Here is a 22,556-nt window from a genome sequence, read left to right as displayed (position 1 = left end):
GGCCCCAGCCTACCTCTCTGACCTTTTACAGCCATGCGGCCCATCACAGTCATTGATGTGTGTTGGTCTGGTTGCACCCTAATGCTAGGCTGAAGCATAGGGGAGACCGGGCCTTCTCAGTTATAGCTCCTAAGCTGTGGACCAGTAGGCATCTACATTTTAGTTTTGTTGTGTTCTTTACAGCTGAATTTTGCTCGGAGACTAATGTGCTTTAAATGGCCATGCCAAAATGCTGCTAGCATGGCTGGACACTCTTCAGAACTTTATTGTGTAACACAACATATTGCACATTTTCAGTTAAGGAAAGGAGAACAACAATATCAAAAAGCATCAGTTCAGATTATATATTTTCCATGACCTAACTATCCATTTGAACATGATTTGAAGGTTTAATTCTTTGAATTGTAAATGTATAGCATTGGTCCTTTGTCAATGTCGACCGCTTTTGTATATTTTAAAATATATATCAAAAGATTAGATCTTACATGCTGCTCCACTTTTCACGGGATCAAGGCTGCTGTGACTGAACAGTGGACTTTCTGTCTATTGATGCACCAACCTATTGCTGTTTTACATTAATCAAACTACAACAGCTGAGTTCTTTTTAACCTGTCTACTTTATTGCACGTGTGAGTCCATCTAACACTTAGTAGCTCTACTCATTCAACAAAATGCATTGATAAGCAGGAGTAGTCAGAACAGAGGTGGACCATTTTGCAGCCTTTCAATATTTGCATACTTTTTTTCTCACGTGGCCTTTAGAAGTCTTAATTCCATTTTTACATTAAGTTGATAGCATTAAAGGAACAACATTAGCGAAAGACTACTGTAATAAAACCACAGAGTGGGATATAAAACTTTGAGATATGAACCTCTGAAATACTGACACGCTGAGGTATTTAAAGGTAATATTTTCCTAAAAGGTCACTGTCTCTTGTGTAAGAATACTAAAATATCTTCTACTTAAAACATGAGAAATATGTTTTGATTTTAACAAAATAACTGCACATTTTTATTAAAGCAAGTCTCTACAGGCAAAATATAAAAATTAAGTCAATATAGCAGTCACAAGGGATAGGGGCAGATGTGGGTTAGGAATTTTCAGTCTTTTCAGCAGTTTCCAGTGAAGTCCAGTGTGGCCAAGGGGAGGGTAGAGGGGCTGTTTGACAGGACAGAGGGAGGTCAAGCTTCAGGGGTCAAGGAGAGACAAACAGGAGGCTTCTTCCACCTGAAACACAAGGCCAACATATGAAACAAATGAAAATAGTCACACATTTCCCATTGTCTGTGGTGGTCTAGGCAGCCACCAATCACATGCTATGTGATGGTGCCACCCAGCTTGCCCACTCCTCCAGAGGCACATTTGAAGCTCACTTTGCAGCTTCCTTTAATAAGGCTTGACAGGGGCTTGCAGGGTTTGGGAAACAGCTAAGGGAGAAGAGCATTGCCACCCATCAAGGCCTTCACTGTGGCTTTTCTTATTGGGTCATAGCTGCCTAACATTCAGAGAAGGACTCAAATTTTGGCTTTGAGGATTAGAACCGCTATTATCATCATCACAGTCACCATTAATGCTACTGACTCAGAAAATAAAGAAATTGTGGGACAGTTTTGTTATGGCTCTGAATTATTCCCATGGCATTCTACATGCTCACCATAGCTTTTTGCTAACAGAGGTACATGTAGCAGAGGAGTTCCTTTATAGATAAGCTAATGTTTTATTTTGTAGCCACTAAGTGAAAACCTCAGAGTTCAAGTCAACTTAAAACAAATTATAGGTCCGTACAAACAGGGCTAAAGCCGAGAGGGTATAAGACTTGGTGTCTGAGAGATGTATCTTATACATAAAGAAGTGAACAATTTTAACTTTTTCAAATTACAGTTTACAATGTAGATTCAGAAGGGAGTTTGGGTAATTCATTCATTCTTTAGTCGTAAATTCATAGCAGGGTAAAAGAGACACACACAAAAAACTGTTCTCTGAAATACGTTTTCTTTTTAATTTATCTGGTAAAATACATTAAATATAATGCAACACCTAGGAAGCCTACTCATGTTTTGTTAATGATTTACCGCCCTCTAGTGGCAGGGCAAAAGCACAGAATCTTAGCAGTAGAAAAAAATATAGTGATTTACCTTGACAGAAGTAAGTCAACATCAGGGACGACACCTGCCTTTAACTACTCAGCCTCTTCCTCCTGTTAAAAGAGACTATCATGTGTAAGTAACATATGACAAAGGACAGGGGTAAAAGAAATATAATGAAATATGTGTTAAATGACTGGGTTGCTCTATGTAGGCAATGTTATGTCATCATAAAAAAATAGGCTAGTTCAGTAAAATTTGTTGCAGTCCATACATCTTGCTGTCTGGGCCCCTTCATTTAGGGAACCCGGATAGTTCTAGGGTTAGGAGCTTTGAAAGTGTTTAATCTGCTTAGTTTGGATCTGCTTAGTTTGTTCTGTTGATTAAAAGCAAGGATGTTCCCTCTTACAGATGGGGTATAAAAAATAAAGAGTTTAAAAAAGAATTGCCTTGTCTATTATTTCCCTGAATTAAGACTCATTATTCCAACACAGTTAGTGATTGATAGGTCTAAAATATCAAGACATCCTTATAGATCTATCTTCTTAATAACAAAAGTGGGACACGATTTTCTGCTGGCGTGTCGGGCACAAGCAGCAGATCAGATATCACAAATAGTTTTTTTTTTATTGCTACCTGTGTTTCTTCCAAGTCTTCTTCTTCATCCTTTAAGGTGTTGGGGAAAAAAAGATAGCAAGGGGTCATGTGAAGCCATGGTCCAAATAACAGGTAGATAAGATGAAGACTTCACATGTTAGTGTGAAGATATTAGTGTTTGGAGTGAAAGGGCAAGTTAAAAATGGAAAGTGGTTATTCGAGAGAAGTGCAGTCGTTGGCAATGATGGCAGGGACAAGGAAACCAAGGGGCACTTCCTGGTATTCTGAATTTTCTGATTTGACCTTGTGAGACAGAGTGAAATACAAATTTTCACTCATTTAAGATGTTTTAAAAGAGGGCACTTGTGGCGCAATGGTTAGTGCGCGCGCCCCACGTATGGAGGCTGTAGTCTTCCAAGCAGCCCAGGTTCAAATCCAACCTGTGGCTCCTTTCCTGCATGTCGTTCCCCACTCCTCTCTCCCCCATTTCTGACTCTATCCACTGTCCTATCTGTCAAATAAAAGCCCAAAAAATAAGTCTTTAAAAAAAAGATGTTTTAAAAGTAAAACTACATGTCATTATAAGATTTGTGTTAGCACTATGCATCTGCAGAGACTTATGACTGTTCCTTCTTGGTAAAGTTTTGTGACTGCTCACTTGACAAAATGCATGACTTCTTAAAAAAAGAAAGAAAAAGACACCCCAGAATCACCTCTCCATGCAAACATAACATAGTGAAATCATGTTCAAGCTACGTTCCTTTGGATCAAGGGAAGTTGGAGTTGAACAACAAAAAGACTCCCAGCCATTATTGAGGCATCAAAACAAACAAGTAAAAATGTCCTGACAGACTCACAGGAACTATCTGAATGGTTATTGTTCACTTAACACAGCAAACAAGAAACAAATATTATGCTGCCATCTGTAAAGTAATTATTATCAGTAAAAGTCAGACAGGAGGAAACATTTTCAAACTTGTGCATTGGATCGCATGACACAACTGCCTTTGGGAAGAAACAGCAAACCTGCTTTCATATTCATATACATACAGTCTTTGAATGCAACCAGATCATGCATAAAAATAGCAGAATGATTCACACCATGCTAAAAATGTATCAAACCTCTACAATTTAAATCTACCTCTTGAACTTCAGCCTCTTCTTCTTCCTATGGATGATGAAATCAGAAGAGTAAGTGAAAGAATACTGATGTATGGACTAAGTCGTTATTACAACACTATATATACCAAAGTACAAGTAAAATATTGTCATATTTATCATGCTATCTGGACTCATGGAAAGAATCAATGCAGCATACAGAGGGAGAAAAGGGAAAGAGAAAGGACAGTGAAAGCATAGTTTGAAATACAAGAAACCACAAACAAACCACAGGGACTACCTCACTGCCCTGTTTGTCTTGCTCCTGCAAGAGAGGTGGGCAAACCACAAAATAGATGGAAAGGTAAAGAGGAAAAAGGCAAAGCAAAGCGTAGCAGTGAAGAATACTTGTTTTTATCTACCAAACAACTGTTGTGATTTCTCAAAGCTACAGAGTCCTTATCACAAAGCATTTAGCACAGTAACATTTTTCAGTAGGATTTTGTAGGACTTTAAGCTTCAGTGTGTTGCTTTCTTAAGCAGGAAAATACTGATTTGAGATCATGTTGGGTCTGAACGTGTTGTTGAGGTAACTCTGATTAAAATTGTTGTGAGAAAAGATGCTTAATTGATCACAAACTGGGTCTTGTTGAATTCACCTGCAGCCCTGTCCACAAAGCTTCAGGAGATGTGTAAGAAAGTTGTGAGAGCAAGTGTGTAGGATTGGATTCAGAGGGTGTCTTGGCATAATAAAGTCACAGGTCTATTATATGTATTTTGACAGGTAACCCCAATGTGAAAAAGCACTGCCCAGTAAAACAAGAGTATGTTCTGACAGGGGTATGAAAACATTGTTGAGAGAGATTTTGTGTGTAAATCTAAATTAAATGAGAAATTAGTGGAAAAAAATGAAGTGAAGTAGACATGTTTCCCCTTGTCCCCTGGACAATTACATTCCTATGTGTGACTGGAGACCAAACACTTATTATCAATGTATATGTGAGCCAATAGAAATAATGCACACTGTTAAAAGCAAAACATTTTTGTAAGATCAACATTGCTTTCCTAAATCTTGCACTTTATTTTCACTCATTACTGTGTTCACAGAGACACCAGTCTTCAAAATCTACTAAGTGAGAGGGAAAACTTAGGGAGTGATTCATACATTTTCAAGTGGGAAAAAAATAACTTAGAACACTTGTTTAAAAAACACAAGATGAAATTAGGATGGTTGGGGCAAGTAAAAAAAAAAATCATTTGAATCTACCTCAAGCTGTAGTAGCTCTTCTTCCTCCTAGAGGGAATAACAAATAGCAGGTGAGCAGGCTGTGAGCGGAGAAAAATAGTGCCTTAGGCATGCACAAGGTGAGAACTTTGCAGATTTAAAAAAATGAAACTATATGGATACTTGAGGTTGTCAGGAAGCAGCTACTGAACTAGGAAGAAATGAGGAATAGGATGTTAGCACACAGACGAAAAATGGTTAATAAAGGAAAAAACGTGATGGAGACAGGAGACAAAGAGGGAGAGAGAGGGGTACATTTTTGAAGGGAGCAAATAAAAGAGTATAAAGATGAGTGGGAAAGGCAGACCTTCACCCATCCCAACCCAATATAAACACAGTTGATAACGCTGATCTCTACACCATCAAACCCACATATTTCTGATGGCTATTTGAAGAACCATAGAAAGAGACGATCAGCGACGCACAGTTACCTCTGACTGCAAATCCTCTTCCTCCTGGAGGGAGCAAACCGAGAGATGGACAAAAGATGGGCAAAGAAGGGATCAAATGCCATTAAGTGCACGAGGACCAAAATGAGAATATTCACCAGCAGAAGGATCTCTGAAACTGATTCATCTTAGTCAGCGGTTTCTAACCAGTTTTTCTTTAAGGCCCCCCCACCAGACCCCAAACTCTTAACACTTTTATCTTAGAAAAGCTGAGGACCCACATGGAAAATAAGTAAAACATTATTGATAAAAGGTAACATCAATGTTTTAGTTTTGACAGAAAAGGCATACACACTTATTGTTACCAATATACCTTTGCATAAACTATCCAGTAAGTGTGTATCATGATTTAAGTTGAAATGCGCAAATCTAATTTGAGCTCCCCCAGATCCCCCCCTCCCAAAAAAATATTTGGCACAACCCCAAAGATAAACCAATGACCTAAGTAATGTGAAGTGAGTCAGATGATTTAAATGACTGCAACACAGGATAAAGAAACATACCAATTGTTAAATACATCTACCTGAAGTTGAAGGTGGAGATAGTAATTGAGTGTGACATCAACTAACTATTTTGAAATACATTTTAGCATATGATGCATCATAGCAAATACATTGCTAATATTTCCTCTTATATACTACCTCTCAGCCATGTAAGGCTGATAAATATCTGACAATCACAACATTCATTCTCACCCAAAGAGTAGCTAACAGGGGATGAACAGAAGATGCTAGTTTTGATAAGGTACAAAATAGGAGGACAAGGGTTTCAAGCATTTACATGCGTATGCAAGGTTCAGGATGCAAAAATTGTAATAGTCGTGACTGACTCACTATACTTATCAGAAAATAGCAGACACTTTAAAAAAAATCCACATTATTTAAAGGCTCTTAAAACCAACAGTGAACAAGAACAAATAAGCCCAAGTCCCTTTTTTACAATATATGCCATTTTATAGCATTAACACCAATCCAGCTTTCAAATTAATTTGGCCACACTTATTGGTCAGCACACATATTCTTAACCAGAATGACCAGAAAAATAGAAAGGGCCAATGAACTTCAACTTCATGTATTTCACATGCATTTCATTTTATGCAATTTGTCTGATATTTGCAAGGACCAATGGAAATGAAACATTTTTGATTCTATGAAATGCCATCCTGTCTTAATTTCAGTTCAGCTGACACGTACTGCAATATTTTACCTGACATGTTAACATATGAATATTTTTCATATTAATTGAAACACGTGGCCTTTAAGTGTAGTGCGTGTAATGAGTGTGTTTTTTTGAGAAACGTACCTGTCCTTCTTCCTCCTCTGCATGAGCCTGCTAACAGAAGAAATAAATATTGTTAGACTTGTCAGACTGTGTATTTGGAAAAATTCCCACACGTACTACATACTTTATATTTTTTTAACTGAAACACATCGGCATCCACAGACCAGGCTTATTGAACAAGACAAAGTGTGGTGTGCATGACACACCTTGATTAGGAAAGTTAATGGATATGCAGTGAAATGTGGGGAGGATCATCAAGAACAGTGGTAGCAATTTCATGGGGTCTGCAAAGGCATGAGGAGGTAAGAAAAACAGACAAGAAACCAAAGGCCTAAATGAGGCCCCAACTTGTGTAGGGATGGCCTGAAGTGTGAAGTGTGCAAACACACACACACACACACACACACACACACACACACACACACACACACACACACACACACACACACACACACACACACACACACACACAAACAAACAAACACAATAAATAACTTTTATTTGTCCCTTATAATCCACTAATCACATATTAGGCACCAGTGGCCTAGCTGTTAGTTTGTGTGCGCTATGTGCATAAGTTGTGGTCTTCGAGGCGGGAGAAAATCTCCCTAATTTTTGATGCTATTCATCAACCTGTCTCTCTAATAAAGGCATAAAAAGCCCCAAAAGAAATCTAGAAAATTAAGTAACACAATAGATGAGCAAATTCTTTGAAGACTCAAAACAAATATTTACAGTATGTCCAAAGTACTCATTTAAAGTACGAATAAAAAGAAATGCTGCAAATTTAAATGTAAAGCGAGCCAGCCTGATTCAACAAAGCCCTTATAATTAATTTTAACATAATGCCTGCCTCTTACAGGGCAAACAGCCAAAGTTAAGGATTTTGAGCCAGGGGTTGGCCAGGGCAACCCTAGATTGGCTATCCCCTGACTCAGTCCCTGAAACCCATCAAAAATGTTGCAGAAATACAAAAGTTAGGGGTTATATGTCTAAAATGTGTTGAATAAATGGCGAACAGGAAGAGTTAACAGGAATGTAACGTTTTTGTTAATAGAAGATGCAGTATGAGGGCAACGGGAACTTAAAAAGGAGGCAGAGCCCTTAATATGGGAGAGAAGGAAAACATTAAAGGGCAAGTTTAGATGCTGAGGGGAGAAAAACAGGACATTCCAGGAATGATGGGAAGGTGAAGGAGGAAAACATTAAATTCACAAACATCCAAAGAAGAGAATAGAGAGGAAAAACCATGGGACTTTGGTTCTAGTTAGGAGGCAATTACTATATCTTCTGTGACCTCGTCTGCTTCTTCCACTGCCTCCTCTTCCTCCATAGGGGTTTCGTCTCCTGCTGTTTCTTTATCTGCAGTCTCTCCTTCTGTTATTTCCTCCTCCTCGCCATCCTGAGCTTCCTCCTCCTCATCAGCTGCCTGTTGCAGCTTCTCCTCCTCTCTGTGTGTATTTCCATTACGCTCCTCCACAGGAACCTCCTTTTTGTGAGGTGAAACAACAACTTTTGGTCAGAGCAAACAGATGATGTAATTCAGGAAACCTATTCATATGTATTAAAGGTACTGCTTCAACAGCACTAGAACAGTCGGTTCAGCATTCATAGAGTTGTGAAAAATTAGTAGCAAGGTGATTCTCAATCCTGGCAATAACTTGGAGAAGGAATGTAGTAGAAGTGAAAATGTAGACACAAGAGTTTTAGTAATGTGAATAAAAAATGATGTGGTTTATGAACATGAAGCTTCACAACCCTGAGGCAGGCTGAACCCAGCAATGCAACATCCCACTGTTATGATGAGAACTCAGTATACTTTGCTAAATGTCTTCTTCATGCAAAACACAAAAATATGAGTTAGTGTGATGAATGGGAGACGGCAGCCCAGAGAAGATTCACCAGGTGTGGACAGAAGAAAAAGGGTTCAATCATATTGGATGGAAAGGAAAAGGTTATATAGTGACAACAAAAAGCAAAAAATGAGGAGAAAATGAAAGTAACGACGGCATTACTATTAAGTCATCAAGTTTGCCCACTGTATTAGTTTCTTCGGCGTGGGTCCCATTCTCCACAATGTCTGCCTTGTCAGCCTTTTCTGCTTCCTGTATCAATGAAATGAAATAACAAACACCATGGTCTATACCTGCTCGTTTTGTGAAGTGTCTTGAGATAACATTTGTAATGAACTGGCACTGTAATGATACAAGTGCATACATGGATTGATATACCTGGTAAATGGAATAATTGATTGATTGATTTACCTGTTAAATGGACAGTACTTATAAAGCACTTTTTAGTCTTCTGACCACTCAAAGCACTTTAACAGTACATGTTCCATTCACCTATCACACCACATGTTGCTATGGAAAGTGCTCATCAGTATAAACTAATCCCATTCATACACGTTCACATGTCAATGTTGATGTAATTGGGAGCAACTTGGGGTTCAGTATCTTGCCCAAGTGTCTTGACACTTGCTGGGGATGGAAAACAACAACATTCAAATTTAGAGACGACAGCCTGAACCACAGCCACCCCTGTGCACATGAGTGTATTATACAGACTTAGGGCTTCAAATTAACCTTTTGGGTGGCCAGTCAGTATGTCCTCGGATTATTTTAGTTACAATCACTCTTTATGTTGTCAAAACAAAGTTTCAGTCTATTAAAACCTATTAAATAGTCGAAAGTTGAATAAATTAAAGAAATGGAGAGAATCACGTTTTGGCTAAGAAACAGAGGATTAATTCATGAGCAACTGGAGTAAATGGGTAAAGGAAACAGATGGAGTGGAATAACATGTATATGAATTAAATTAAAGTAAGAGAGTACTGAAGGTATCTCGTCATTCTGTAGGAAACACTGTAATCATCATATAGAAATAAAATGTAATTAAACAGATACATGTCAAGATATACTATATTGACATGTATCAGATTTATTCAGCCTATGGAATTCAATATACAAAAAAGATAGCGTGGTAGTTTGTATTTACAAAATGTTTTATAATCATAATTCTTAGCATTTTCTCAGCATGATCATCTGCTACATTTGCAGACAGTATTAAAAGTATTGTAACCTGTGGAGTCAGAGCAGACTCTGCTGGACAAGCTATATGATTACGTCATCCCTAAATCTTCACAGGCGTTGTTTTCCACGTTTTACATTCTGTAATTATATTTGGTAGATATCTATGTCTTGCCCTGTGTAGGGCTTTAAAGTTTATTCTGCTGATAGCTTAGGTTTAATGATTCCGCTGTGACATTTGCCAAATCTTCTGTAACAGGTGTTGTATTAGTTTATTGTTCAAATCTGTAAGAAATGTCTTTACTGGTAACATATTTCATAAAAAAACAGAGGTATGATATATTTTGAATTTGTCTAAAACAACAGAAATAGTCTGGCATATAGGCGGATAACAAATAGGATTATCTCATTTTAGGGTTTTTAATAGAGAGGAGAGAAGAAAAAAACAGGAAAAGATCTAACCTTTGACCCAGGAGGAGGGGGCAGTCCCAGGAAGGCATAAACTGAGTTGTCCTCCTTGGCATCAAAGAATGTGTCGTAGTCCTGCATCAAAATGAGATAACCCATTCTTTTATCTAGGGCTGCTCCTTTACAGATACATTTAGAATGATTAATGATTTTATGCAGCTTTTTGTGTGTGTATTTACCCCACAGTAGCTCGCTTCATTAAAGATTTGAGGGGGTAGGGGGATGCCGTTCGTAGGCTTCCTATCCTCTGGGACATTCTGCCTCATCCACATGCGATTCTCCTCGTTGCAGGCAATGTCCAGCTGAGTGTAGTCCACTTTGAGAGCCTCCAGAAAGCCCACAACATCTTGCTGCTTTTTTTTTATCTGGGAAGAAGAAAAATACATTAGTACACAAATATGTAACAAAAATCAATGTTGTTTATATTTTTCTAACCCCTCATCTAACCCTTGTTGTGGGGTGTTCATGTTTTTGTTACTCAGCCTATGTTCGAGGGTCTGGTGAACCCACTGCATTATTAGATTCATATATCAATACAGCCATAACAATTTATGTAAAATACTTTACCCCTGTCAAACATGTGAATAAAAGTGCTTGTTTTGTGTGACAAAATGCAATAAATAATAAACATCAATACAATCAAGATATGGTTGGGAAAAACAAAAACAAAGCTGAAACAAGTTGTTTCATCACTGTTGATGTTAATTTCTATGAACTTATTTAGAAACTGAACACAGTCTTCACAGTATGAGTCCCAGTAAACAGATAATATCCACATCTGTTACTATGGTCTGTTCTTGTGGATGGCTGTGGACGGCCTGGTCCTGTAGCTGGATGTGGACAGCATGCTGTGGCTGGCTATGGACAGCTTGTGCGTGTGGCTGGCAGCTGCAGGGATGGATCTGTGTTTCGCTATGGGCGACCTGTTTCGGTGGCTTGCTGTGGGCAGACTGCTGTGGCTGTCTGTGAACGGCCTGGTCTTGTGTCTGGCTGCTGCGGGGCTGGTCCTGACACTAGTGTTGAACGGCCTGGTCCTGTGGCTGTGGCGACTGTGGCTCAGTTGGCAGAGTCATCGTATCTCCACCTGAAGTTTCAGAGTTCGAGCCCAAGCTCCTGCAGCAACATGTCCAATGTGTCCTTGGGCAAGACACTTAACCTTGAATTGCTTCCACTGCTTTGTCTGCTGTGTATGAATGTGTATGAATGGGATGAGTTACTTCTGATGGTCTCACTACATAGCAACCAATGCCATCAGTGTGTGAATGGGCAGGTGTGATTTGTGGTGTAAAAATGCTTTGAGTAGTCAGATGACTAGAAAAGCGCTATACAGTACAAGCTCAAGTCCATATACCATTTACCATTTTGCTGCGACTGGTTATAGACGGTCTTCTGTGGCTTGGATGGCCTGGTCCTGTGACTGACTTCTCCTGACGCTGGCTGTTGACAGGCTTTTTTTTTTTTTTTTTTTAGAGCTAGCTGATGGTCAGTCTCATCTTAATCTTCAAAATCACAAATCTTTGAGTTGACATAGTGAAAACTCTTCTCTTTATCATCTTCCAAAGCTCCTCTCTCTTCAAAAATCATTTCCAAGGCCTTCTGATCAGAGAATCTTTTCACCATCTGCATTGAAGGGTAATATTTCTGCACCATTTAAATTCAAAACTGGTACATGAGACTCACCTCTTATCCTGATGTCTTGTCGAATGACATAAACATACGAAGTGTAAAAACAATTAATTGTCACAATTTCATCACATATGAAGCCATCTTTCTGTTAGTTTGTGGAGTATAAAGTTATTTGTGTTTTTGTTTGGCTCTCCTTTTTGACCAGTTATGGTCAAAACAAATATATTTTTAATCACATAAAAATAATCAGGTAAACTCATAATGAGAATGGAGGTTATTTTCACTAGTTATTTATTCCCTGATACCAAATCAAAAAAAGAAAAAGAAAAGAAAGATAGATTAAGAGTTGAAATACTAGGACTAGTTCAAGATTCTCAGTAAACTAGACTAGTACATTCTGTCAGTTGTTGCAATAATCTAATTTCTGAATACAGTAGGAGTACATGGACTTGCCTCTATCTACATGTATTATAGATAGACACATTTGGAATAGGCTAAATATGCAAAACAGGTCCTTCAGTAATCTTCCTGCTTAGAGTTACCACTGCTGACCAACTGGCCCACCATGGACTGGTCCAAACTACTTATTTAACTGGGCCGACAGTTGATCAGGAGGATTGATTCACCCCTCCCGTTGAAATCACACATTAAACCAGATGAAGAAACATAAAGAAAACGCTTCCTTGGAAGAAAAAGCTCTTGCAACCGCAGTAGGGAGGTGTAGATGTTAAAGACGGCATATAGCCTACTACATGAATAGCATTAGGAGCCCCTTTTCTAGAAAGCTCTGTCTATCACTAAGACTTGTGAGATCAAATAAACACTAGCCTACCTAAAGCATAGGGTAGACTACATCTCAGCGTTGATCTAGTCCTAAAAACATGCAAATATGGTTTGAGGTTTGCAAATGAAAGACACATGATATAACTGTTAAGTGAGTGTGAGAAAGTCCTGTTCGGTAAAAAACAAACAAACAAAAAAACAGTAGACCACAACAAGGAGAAGTGGCTCGGGATGATTGCTTACCGCAGTGGATCCTGATGAAGAGGCGAGGAATACTTTGATAACCATTTTGTTACTTTATTCTTTGAGGACTATATGCTACAAGTGGGCTCTTAAAGGAGCAGACGGCCTCCTCTATTATTAGTTCACACTCGGGACGAAGACATAGCACTGAGATGACTCTCTCTCTCTCTCTCTCTCTCTCTCTCTCTCTCACACACACACACACACACACACACACACGGGGCTATTTTTGTCCAGGCACCACTGGTACGGGATTGGTGGGTTGCCCCAGGGGCGCACAACTTCATAGACTGATTGGTAACTTCAGCTGTCTGTCCACGCAGCTAAGTAAGCTTCCAGACCCTTGCTGAGTGCATATATGGACAGAAATAGTACTGACAAGTAGGCTACCATGGGCTGCAAGTCTTGTTTCAAAACGGCCTACTGAGCTCCAGAAGGCTCAAAACCGCACGGATTTGCAATCTGTAGCCTACACAAAGTTTCGTAAACTGTGCGCACAGTTACGCAAACTGTTGGAACAGGTCTATAATCCCCTATACCTGTAATCCATCTGAAGTCAGCATTTTTAATTAGGGATACAAATATTAGTGTACTATCATCAAAAGCAAGATAATTTAGCCTGTAAGATTATCAAGTTATCATGGTTTTATGTTTATGGTACAGGTGAGGTAGCCTACTGGAAAACTTCCAGGTCAATTTCCAGTTTACAACAAAACGTTAACTGCAGATCTCCCTTCAAGCCCCACTGTTATTTTCATATACTCTTGTTATTTTCATATACTCTTGTTATTTTCATATACTCCAGAGTGTATAAAATGTTAGTTTATTTTCAACATTTCGCAGGGTTGACATAAATGTTACAGTTCCTTTCATTTCAAGTTTGCTCGGCAAAGATACAGTTAACAATAGAGTATGGACAGGCGCTGGGGTTTTTACAACATGATATGTTGATATGTTGACATGATATACCCTTAACCTCAAGGGTTGAAAATTTAAGCCAATGCGTAAGTGCAAATTCCTGCAGTTCGTCGAGGGTCCGCTTGAGTCTGGCTCCAGGAGCCTCGGAAGTCACATACACACCACCCTTAAAAATGCCGGGTTTTACATTAGAAATTAAAATGTTTACAGCCTAGTACAAAGAAACATAATGGTCTGATATATTTACTGTGTATCCTCACGGCCACACACTGTACGGGGAGTGAATCTTTTAATAATGCATCCATTTTTTATTTCTTTAAAAACCATGTGTTATCCATATAGTTAGGAAATACATATATATAGGCTTTGACATATATATATATATATATATATTTCCATGTCACCTCCCACGCTCCATAAGTGTGAGTTAGTTGGCTAATATGTTTAAACATTCAGATCTTTTCATTTTCACATATTGGATAGTCCTCATTATCCTGGTGAGCTTTTGTTCCTCTTCTGTAAAACGAGAAGCCTACGGCAGAATACAAACTACAAACCACCTACACTTTACAGAAATTTGACAGAAACGTGTCTTACATCCAATGCAACAGCACCTTTAAATAATCTATAGACAACCTGCACAGGGGAAGATCCTTGTGAGTATGATTTTTTGTGTCACCTGAGGTATCTGGGAGCGATTTAGTAAAGTGAGAGTAAAGGGAAGTTCACAACAGGAAGAGCAGAATAATGAGAAGCCATTCTCTTGAGTCACATATTTAGTAACTGGACTGAAGGACAAGCTCTTACACTTCTGTGCTTTGCATACACAGAAAGAAAGTAGACAAAGGATATTTGATAGTAGTCACAGGATAGTTATTTTCTCTGAATAAATGCCATTTTGACCAAAGAGCTGTACACAATCTATTGGAATCTCTTAACTTGATTTTATTCAACATGTTTCCTTCAATACATCTGCATGACTTGTTATTGTTACTGAATTATTGAGAATACAACAACAAAAAAACACATTTAATTTGACGATGTTTTCTTTAAAAAGCATTTTGATCCCCCCCCTTCACATAATAAATGTGAAGCACAAACATAACCCCCCAGCAAAACAAAGTTGCAATATGAAACAGCCAATGCCAAAATGCACTGCATTTAAAAACATTTTTTAACTTAAGCAGCTCACAAAAATAGATACAAGACAAAAAAACATTCCTCTCTTTTACAAAATGTTGAGCAAAGATTTCCAAGTCCACCAGATGTTACTCAGTCTCTAACTGAAAGCATGGAGACCCAGTGTAACTACTTTGTTGCAAACCACCAACCAGCATGTTATTCCCACTCCACCTGAAAGAAAGAATATATGTCAATGAATTAAACAGCCAAAGCTTTTTCACAAGCTTCAATACAGGACAGACCACCAAGCGTCCAAAGTCTGTTTAGCCTAATGTCAGTTTCAGTGTAATAAAGCTTTGATGAAATGAAAACAAATATAATCCATCTACATGACAGGAGTAAGGGTTCATTATGAATATGAACCCATTTTCAAAAATGTACAAAAAACACTTAAAACTGTATCCTATAAGAAGAACATTGTTACAGGTAAGTTTTAATGCAGGTGTTGTTTACATTTAATATGAAACAAAGATGAATTACCAGCCACTCCTGTTGGAAAGGCCACAAGGCGTTCCACAGGGGCAATCCATCTACTTGGCACCACAGTAACTGGATCAGTGTAATACTTCCATATCAAGGAGATCATCAGGGCAGCCTGGTAAATATATAAAATATGGCATTTGTATTTTAAAGCAATATTTATTAAAGTGTGAAAAAAAAAAAGTTCAGACATAGCATTAACTGGATGTTTAGTAACAAAGAAATGGTTAACACTTGTGGTACTAAAATAGATAACACTCAATCATATCTACCATCGAATGCCTTTGTGCTTCGAGCTCTACACTTACCTGCAGTATATAAAAGACAATGTTCACAATCCATTTCATCTTGGCTTGCTGTGCTGTTCTGGATTTTACTGTAAAGGTGAGGAAACACAGAATTGTTACAATTATGATGCTATTCAGTGTTAAAGCCTTCTTAAGTAAAACCCCTGTGACTTTTTGCCTGTTTATCAGATTAATTGCAAAAAATACATGATATAATAAACACAAGGTTAATCTTTGATCAGTGTTCTCACCAATATTTTGTGGGGTTCAGGGTTAAAGCACAAAGGCAAAGCATGACTTAAAAATAGCGATGTGGAAGTGGCGGACAAAGCAACAGTCTCCTACATGCCGGCATAATGAGAATATTTGCCTTTTAATCAATGCTATGTGTAGTTTGACAGAATCACATTATCAACAAGTTTAAGAACAGATTTGTGCGTACGCACTGTTTGTGAATGAGGGCCATTGTCTTTCCCATCAGTCACAATCTCTGCTTGTGTCTCTTACCATGGGTTTTCAGCTTGTCTGTCATCTTGTTGAGTTTGCGCTCCAATCTGGCATATCTAGCAAACTCATCCATCATGCTAATTGATGACTGCTCCTTCTTCATCTCTTGGATTTCAATCCTCATCCCACTCTCCTGCTCAGCATCTTTCTGCATCATCTTTGTCAGCTTGAAAAAAAGAAAATACCGGAAAAACATTTTATTATGAAAATCTTGAGACACATTTGGACAACTTTCAAATTAAAACACAGTATTAAATAACCAAACACAACAGCTGATATCAGCGTTGATCTTCTCCCCATCTAACATTATGAAAACGAGGAAGTAAATCCGCATTCCTATCCCACCACAGCGGTGGCTATAAATGTACGACTTTCTATTTTATGTGCTGAATTACAAAACCGTAATTTAAGCTTATTGCCACTCACATGCTAACGGTAAGGAGTGACAGATACAAGAAATCTTTCTTACCGAAGTCCATAACTCTGTACAACAGCTCACCTCATGTGAGCAGAGAACTGTCATCATGATAATATCTGTCTCTCCATACTGTAATCTGTTCTGCACATGTTAAATTTACAAATTATCCCTGCACTTATGTTCACTTCATTTGTCTGTCTACTCGCCGTTATATTGTATAGTTTCTGCTTATAATAAGTCTACACACATGCACTTTAACTTATGTCAATACTGTCCATTTACAACTCTGTTTTTGCACATTTACATTTAATCTTTCATATTTAATTTACAAACATTTACGACTCTGTTCTTGCACATTTACATTTACTCTTCCATATTTAATCTTCCTATTTAAGACTAGTAATGCTTAGTTAAATCCTGGTTGTATATATTCACATTCTTATTTTTGATATTTTTTTAGTACTTATTTACTTTGTATTTAATATTATATTGTGTTTAGATTATTGTGTTTTTTACTCATATTGTGTGTTTGGATAACCTGCTGCTGTATGGCCACAATTTCCCAGTTTGGGATCAATAAAGTAATTATATTATATTCTAATGCTAAAATCAGCTGAATTCAACGAAAGGGTAATCAGATGTACTGCTTAACATGAAATATGGACCGATTTCCCTCTGGATTTCCTTGTGCATTGTTTTCTGTAGCTTATCTTGCAGGAAGTTTTGACATGACAATGGTTTGTCAGATCCTGTAAATGAATATTTAATACCCTGCCCCAAAGCAGAAGACACATAACAGCACCCATGCTGTTCAACCCAGAGCCTCACGTCTCCTGTCGAGTCAGTGATGCAGATACTCAGTCAAACACATGCACAGTAAAATACACTATCAGCTAGCAGCCTAAAATGTAAACATTAAAGATTATGTTTTTGGTACGCATAAGCGGAAACGCTACGTAGAGACAGTGTGTTGATTAACCGTGCAGCACACACACATTTCCCCCTGTGTAAAGGTACGTTGTTTCAAGCTAGCTGGCTACCGTGACAAACAACAAGCTGTTCGTCAGACAAAGGCGACACAACAATGAAACTTAAAGCAGGACCCGTAAGTAAATACAACGCGTCTCTACTTACGAATGACGATATAGACGGAAGAAGTGTTTTCATTAAATTGCAAAGAAAGACCGAGCCCAGGACGAGGAGCCACGCATAGCCAGTCGCCATGTTTGTTCATCACCCGCTGAAGCTGCTCGTTGCGTAGCAGCTGATTCACTGAGGTCCCAGTGACGTCACCCCTTCAATACACAGAAATACTCTGTTTGTTTGAGTCGTCGTGGTATAAAATATCAAAGCTATTTGTTTAATCTTCTTGTTGATTGTGACTTTTAAAGATACATTTTTGCAGGCTTTGATAAAATAGGTGTGCATGGGGAAATTAATGAACAAAAAGTGAAGACCACATTGTCTGAATAAACTATTTTTCTTGATATTTATGTTTATATGATTGCTTTGAGCATAACCTTATTAAATAGGCCTACTTTACTAAATTACATAAATGTCTTGCATTTTTCCAAATCTGACTAGGGAGTCGGGACAGCTTGTGTTTATAAAAACTATGATTCTTGTGTTGACTGATTGGCAAACACACTGCCCATACAGGTGAGATGTTTCCTTCAAAAAATCTGTCGCTTCGACCTCAACGCCAATCACATGAAGAAAGGGGCGGGTAGAAACTCCTCCTGGTAGGTGGGATAGGATAAGGATAAAATATTCTGAACTAATGGATCCAATCCGGTTGGCGCTGGTTATTGTAATGTTCGGACAGTAGCCTAATGTTTAATAACACACAGCTGTGAAGGAGAAGGCAGAGGTGCACTACTGACTCCTTGACTTTTCTACATTGTGAAATTTGTTTCAAGCGGTTTTTCTCTGCTGAATAATTCACTGCAGCAATGGGAAAGAAAAAGGTAAGTGGAAATACATGCACTCTGTGGAATGCATAGGCTACAAATACTTATTCTCCATTATGGTGATGTTATCTCTTTGGTGTGGACGCACACAATAGGGTTGTATGTGTATTCTTAATAAATGCATTGTGCACGGCGTCCATGTGCATTAATTCAGCCCACCTTTGCTGTGCTCAGGCTTGTTTAACCAGTTAATACAGCGATGTGGCGCCAAATACTTTATATCCCACAGTGCACATTCATAGAACCAGTTTTGATGTTTCATGGTCTGGTCTTATGTTGACCTAGTGTTTGGTTTGATATTAATTTGTTAATCCTTCGCTGTGTGCTGACAACATTTAAAAGGGGTGTAACCATCGTCGAGTCACAGGTTGCTTTTTCGAGGGAAAGTCGTTATTGCCTCAGGATGTGTGTACAGTGTGAAGGCATTAGTATTCAGTCATTGCTGTCCACGCAAAAGGATTTGAGATGTATCACTCTGGCTGTATGAGAAAACTCCTGAGCATCCCTTAGAGAAGAGTTTGTTTTTTTTTAGGAGGAGAGGTGGCTGACATACTCCAATAAAGTTAAAGCCGTGGCATTTCATCTGGTATCTTACGATTCCGCCGCCCAGATTTATTAAATAAGCCTGGGCTTTTGATACGTTTCAACACGTTTCAGATTCACCTTTGTGATGATGGAAAAAACATGTGCACGGAAGCGACACCTCCCTCCGACTTAAGAGTCTACATGCGCCTTTAAAACACTCCTGACTCATGCACGATGCTCGACGGTACTTGGTACGATACAACTTACAGCTTGCAGATTGTTTTTGTCTATTTAGATACATGATGGACTCTACTACTTTAAGGTTGTATAATTTCTCTGTGACTTAAGGAGGGAGAAATGCCCATCCCCCCTTTGCATTACACACCCACTTCAGCTCACTCATGAACTAATGTTTATCCTGGTTTTTTCATTTGTTCTCTCTTTCTTGCACAGTCTACCAGTGCTGCAGATGCAAGTACAGAGGTCAGTACTCAGGTCTCGTCTCTAAACTGACAATACACATTCTGTCACCAAAATGAACATTGTGTTCTTCTTTGGGTAAAGACAAAGAAACTATCTTGGTTCATATAAGATGACATTTGCAGAGTCAGTTATCTCCCGGTGTAATTATGCAAGTGAGAAACTGGACCAGGATAAACGGGTCAATAACTTTTTCTGAATGTACAGGTTATTATAAAATTGTTGTTCTGTTTGCTTTGAGGATCTGCACGGCCTCTAGGGGGAGCTGGAATACAGGCATCCCAAATTACTACATTATTTATTCCAAACGAATCTCAAATTTACGTTTTTAAGCTTAACTTGTTATTCAAAATGCGAATTATTTAAAGGAGTTGTGAGAAACGCAACATAAAAAACAAGGAGCCAGATGTTCACAGGAGAGAGCTTGTGTACTTTGTAACAACTTACACATTATTCTGCAATGAGGAAACAATCAGACATGAACTGGTGTCTTGAGTGCTCATAGCAATCTCCTACTGGGTTTACATTTTCTCTATTATCACTTTTATGGATAAGACGGTGTTTTGGGGGACTCTTAAGAATTCTGCATTATTAAAAAAAATGCTCAAATGACTTTACTATTTATACATTTTGTATGTTTTCTTTTTCAGCCTTTAAGAAAGTCTCCACGGTTTCGAAATGTAAGTAGCTAAGTAAAGATACTGACATTCAAGGGGCGGCAGTAGCTCTGTGTAGGGACTCAGGCCGGGAACTGGAGGGTGGTCGGTTCAAGTCCCGGCACTGCTGAGGTGCCCTTGAGCAAGGCGCCCCAAAGAATCTGCTCTGGAGCGCTCGCTGTGGGCAGCCCATTCACTCTGACACCTCTCCATTAATGCATGTCCATAGGATCTTGTTTGTATGTATTCCGGCCAATGTGTGTGTAGCATGTTCATTAAAACCAAATTTCCCCTTGCGGGATTAATAAAGTAAAAATTAATTTTATAAAGACTGGAGTATTTTCTAATATTCTTGTAGAATGTTGTTAGTTGTATGGCTAACATAATTTACTGTATGTGTTGCAGGTACCACAGCTGGAGAAGACACAGGTAAAAGGAGAGGAAACTCCTGCAAGCAAAAAGGGGATAGAACCCAAAATAGAGGACAAGCATGAAGAACCTCATGCAGAGGAAGTAGAGACCCCAACAGAAAACAGGGAGGCTAACATTCAGGAGGTATAACAAGTGTCATCTTCATTATTATCATGTGACATTTGCACTTAGACAATTTTTAGAATAAACTAATGATGAAGCATGTTTTCTCTATTTTCTAGCCAGCTGCAGCAGAAACAGATGACGCCCCAAAAGCGGAGGAGGAGGCTGAAGAGGAGAATGGAGGAGCGGAGTAGTTGTGACATCTTGAAACGTACTCACCACAGTTCTGAGTACCTCTTTTGTTTGATGCAGAGATTATTTTGATCAACGATTGTCCTAGGGCAGTGATGTATTTTGCAAAGTGAAAAATACACCAAAAAAAACATTACAATTTCCACTCAATTTTAAGGCTTCCCTGAAGGGAAAATGTCAGTAACTGTCCTATTTTTGTATTTTTAAGTTTTTTTAAGTTTTTTTCAATTTCCTTCATTTAGGTGGTGGTCTGCAGCATGCTGTGTAGTCATGCCCATATTATGAATTTCCTGATGATCTCAAGGAGTTGACCTGAGATATTCACATTTTGTATCCTGAACAGTTCTGAAATTGAATACAATGTATTTGATAGGTAACAGGATAACCAAATTTTCAAGAGGTGTTTTCTGTGCTTAGTTTTGCTTAGTTAACTTGAACAATGTTCACTACAACTACAATTTGTTGCGACAGCTTACTGCAGTCAGAGACATTATATTTTACACAAGAAAATGATTTGTCATTATCTGTCATTCAAAGGTTACCCTAAAATTCCACAAAATGGTTATGAAACACATGTTGGTTAACGGTATATCCAGTGTGGTTTGAATAATGTTTCTACCAATGTACAGTTTATTTTCTTTTTCTTTTTTTATACATGTTTTAAATGCTGATTAAAGCAGATATTCTCTTAAATGTGTTATTTGTGATCACTTATATATTCTACTCCGCTGTGCATACAGATAATTATCTAAAGCACTGATTTTGGATGATTGCCTCTTACCTAAAATCATTACTTCTTGCTATAAGCCCTTAAGTGAAAACTTTATGAATAAAACGCAGAAACTTCCTACCCCCAAATGTCTAAGATACTAAAATGTCCATTTTATTTGATAGTAATTTATTTGATGATTATTTGATATGGCAATAAAGCGGGGGCACTCTTACCGCTCAGCTTACATTATTTTTTTTGTCTTTTTGTGGCCTGTTATCCAGAGGCAGTTTGTGCTGCTAAACTTTTGATCATCTTTTAAAAATCTTTAAAAGTCCCGAATAAAATGTAAGTTAAAAGTGGTAAAAATTTGGACACTAAAGGGAAACATCCCTTCATTAAACCAAAGCACTCCATCACAACCAAAAATCAAAGCAGTCTGTAAGTGGAACAAAGAATTAGGCGATAAATAAGTAACCGCCCTTTCCTCAGGGAGGAGTTGTCCGAAATACTCATAAAACTATTAAACCTAGAGATATAGTGTAATGGATTTATCTGCTGCACTGTGCAATTAAAACTATTTTAATAAACACATTTTTTACAAATAGTGTTTTGGTATTAACATGTTTGGATATACATGGTTAGGATATAATGTAAATGTTGTCATGAAGCAGACTTGTGTCTTTTGTTGAAGGAGCTCCTCCCCCCCTTTCCTGTGTTACGCCGCTGTGGCGGAAGTAAGTAGTATCGCTGA

At 38.3% G+C, this 22,556-nt stretch overlaps 2 protein-coding genes across 8 annotated transcripts; one reads left to right on the top strand and one right to left on the bottom strand.

Moving 5' to 3' along the window:
* Nucleotides 1-598: 598 nt before the first annotated feature.
* On the bottom strand, nt 599-18,028 carry sh3bgr (SH3 domain binding glutamate-rich protein). Of its 6 annotated transcripts, XM_065960145.1 has the most exons (14): nt 17,871-18,028; nt 16,319-16,484; nt 15,833-15,900; nt 10,472-10,657; nt 10,287-10,367; nt 8,811-8,900; nt 8,078-8,284; nt 6,817-6,846; nt 5,497-5,520; nt 5,048-5,074; nt 3,824-3,850; nt 2,722-2,751; nt 2,137-2,198; nt 599-1,228 (listed from the first exon to the last, which is right to left on the bottom strand). In XM_065960145.1, exons 1-13 carry the CDS (start codon nt 17,958-17,960, stop codon nt 2,181-2,183), a joined length of 1,044 nt encoding a protein of 347 aa, XP_065816217.1. In that variant the 5' UTR covers nt 17,961-18,028; the 3' UTR covers nt 599-1,228; nt 2,137-2,180. The 6 variants fall into 6 exon arrangements, with proteins under 6 accessions (XP_065816217.1, XP_065816212.1, XP_065816213.1 ...); XM_065960140.1 differs by lacking the exons at nt 15,833-15,900; nt 16,319-16,484; nt 17,871-18,028 and adding an exon at nt 12,945-13,119; XM_065960141.1 differs by lacking the exons at nt 15,833-15,900; nt 16,319-16,484; nt 17,871-18,028 and adding an exon at nt 12,945-13,119 and having other exon boundaries at nt 6,817-6,843.
* A 498-nt stretch (nt 18,029-18,526) lies between these two features.
* LOC136180462 (phosphatidylglycerol--prolipoprotein diacylglyceryl transferase-like) lies at nt 18,527-21,786 on the top strand. 2 transcript variants are annotated; one of them, XM_065960148.1, is made up of 5 exons: nt 18,527-18,703; nt 19,685-19,714; nt 20,362-20,391; nt 20,773-20,922; nt 21,021-21,786. In XM_065960148.1, the coding sequence occupies exons 1-5, from the start codon at nt 18,689-18,691 to the stop codon at nt 21,093-21,095; spliced, it is 300 nt and encodes a 99-aa protein (XP_065816220.1). In that variant the 5' UTR covers nt 18,527-18,688; the 3' UTR covers nt 21,096-21,786. The 2 variants fall into 2 exon arrangements, with proteins under 2 accessions (XP_065816220.1, XP_065816219.1); XM_065960147.1 differs by lacking the exon at nt 18,527-18,703 and adding an exon at nt 18,826-19,482.
* Nucleotides 21,787-22,556: the final 770 nt, after the last annotated feature.

The sequence above is a fragment of the Labrus bergylta genome, chromosome 11 (assembly GCF_963930695.1).
Source record: "Labrus bergylta chromosome 11, fLabBer1.1, whole genome shotgun sequence".
NCBI lineage: Eukaryota > Metazoa > Chordata > Actinopteri > Labriformes > Labridae > Labrus > Labrus bergylta.
Note: the sequence above shows the minus strand (reverse complement) of the source record. Positions and strands in the feature narration are given on the sequence as shown.

Coding starts and splice junctions, on each gene's coding strand:
- LOC136180462 (XM_065960147.1), top strand. CDS start 19,459: ATGCACGATGCTCGACGGTACTTG. Junction 19,715..20,361: donor CTGCAGATGCAAGTACAGAG/GTCAGTACTCAG, acceptor TTTCTTTTTCAG/CCTTTAAGAAAGTCTCCACG. Junction 20,923..21,020: donor GGGAGGCTAACATTCAGGAG/GTATAACAAGTG, acceptor TCTATTTTCTAG/CCAGCTGCAGCAGAAACAGA.
- sh3bgr (XM_065960145.1), bottom strand. CDS start 17,960: ATGGCGACTGGCTATGCGTGGCTCCTCGTCCTGGGCTCGGTCTTTCTT. Junction 16,485..17,870: donor TTCCGTCTATATCGTCATTC/GTAAGTAGAGAC, acceptor CTTTTTTTCAAG/CTGACAAAGATGATGCAGAA. Junction 8,901..10,286: donor CCCCTCCTCCTGGGTCAAAG/GTTAGATCTTTT, acceptor TCATTGATACAG/GAAGCAGAAAAGGCTGACAA.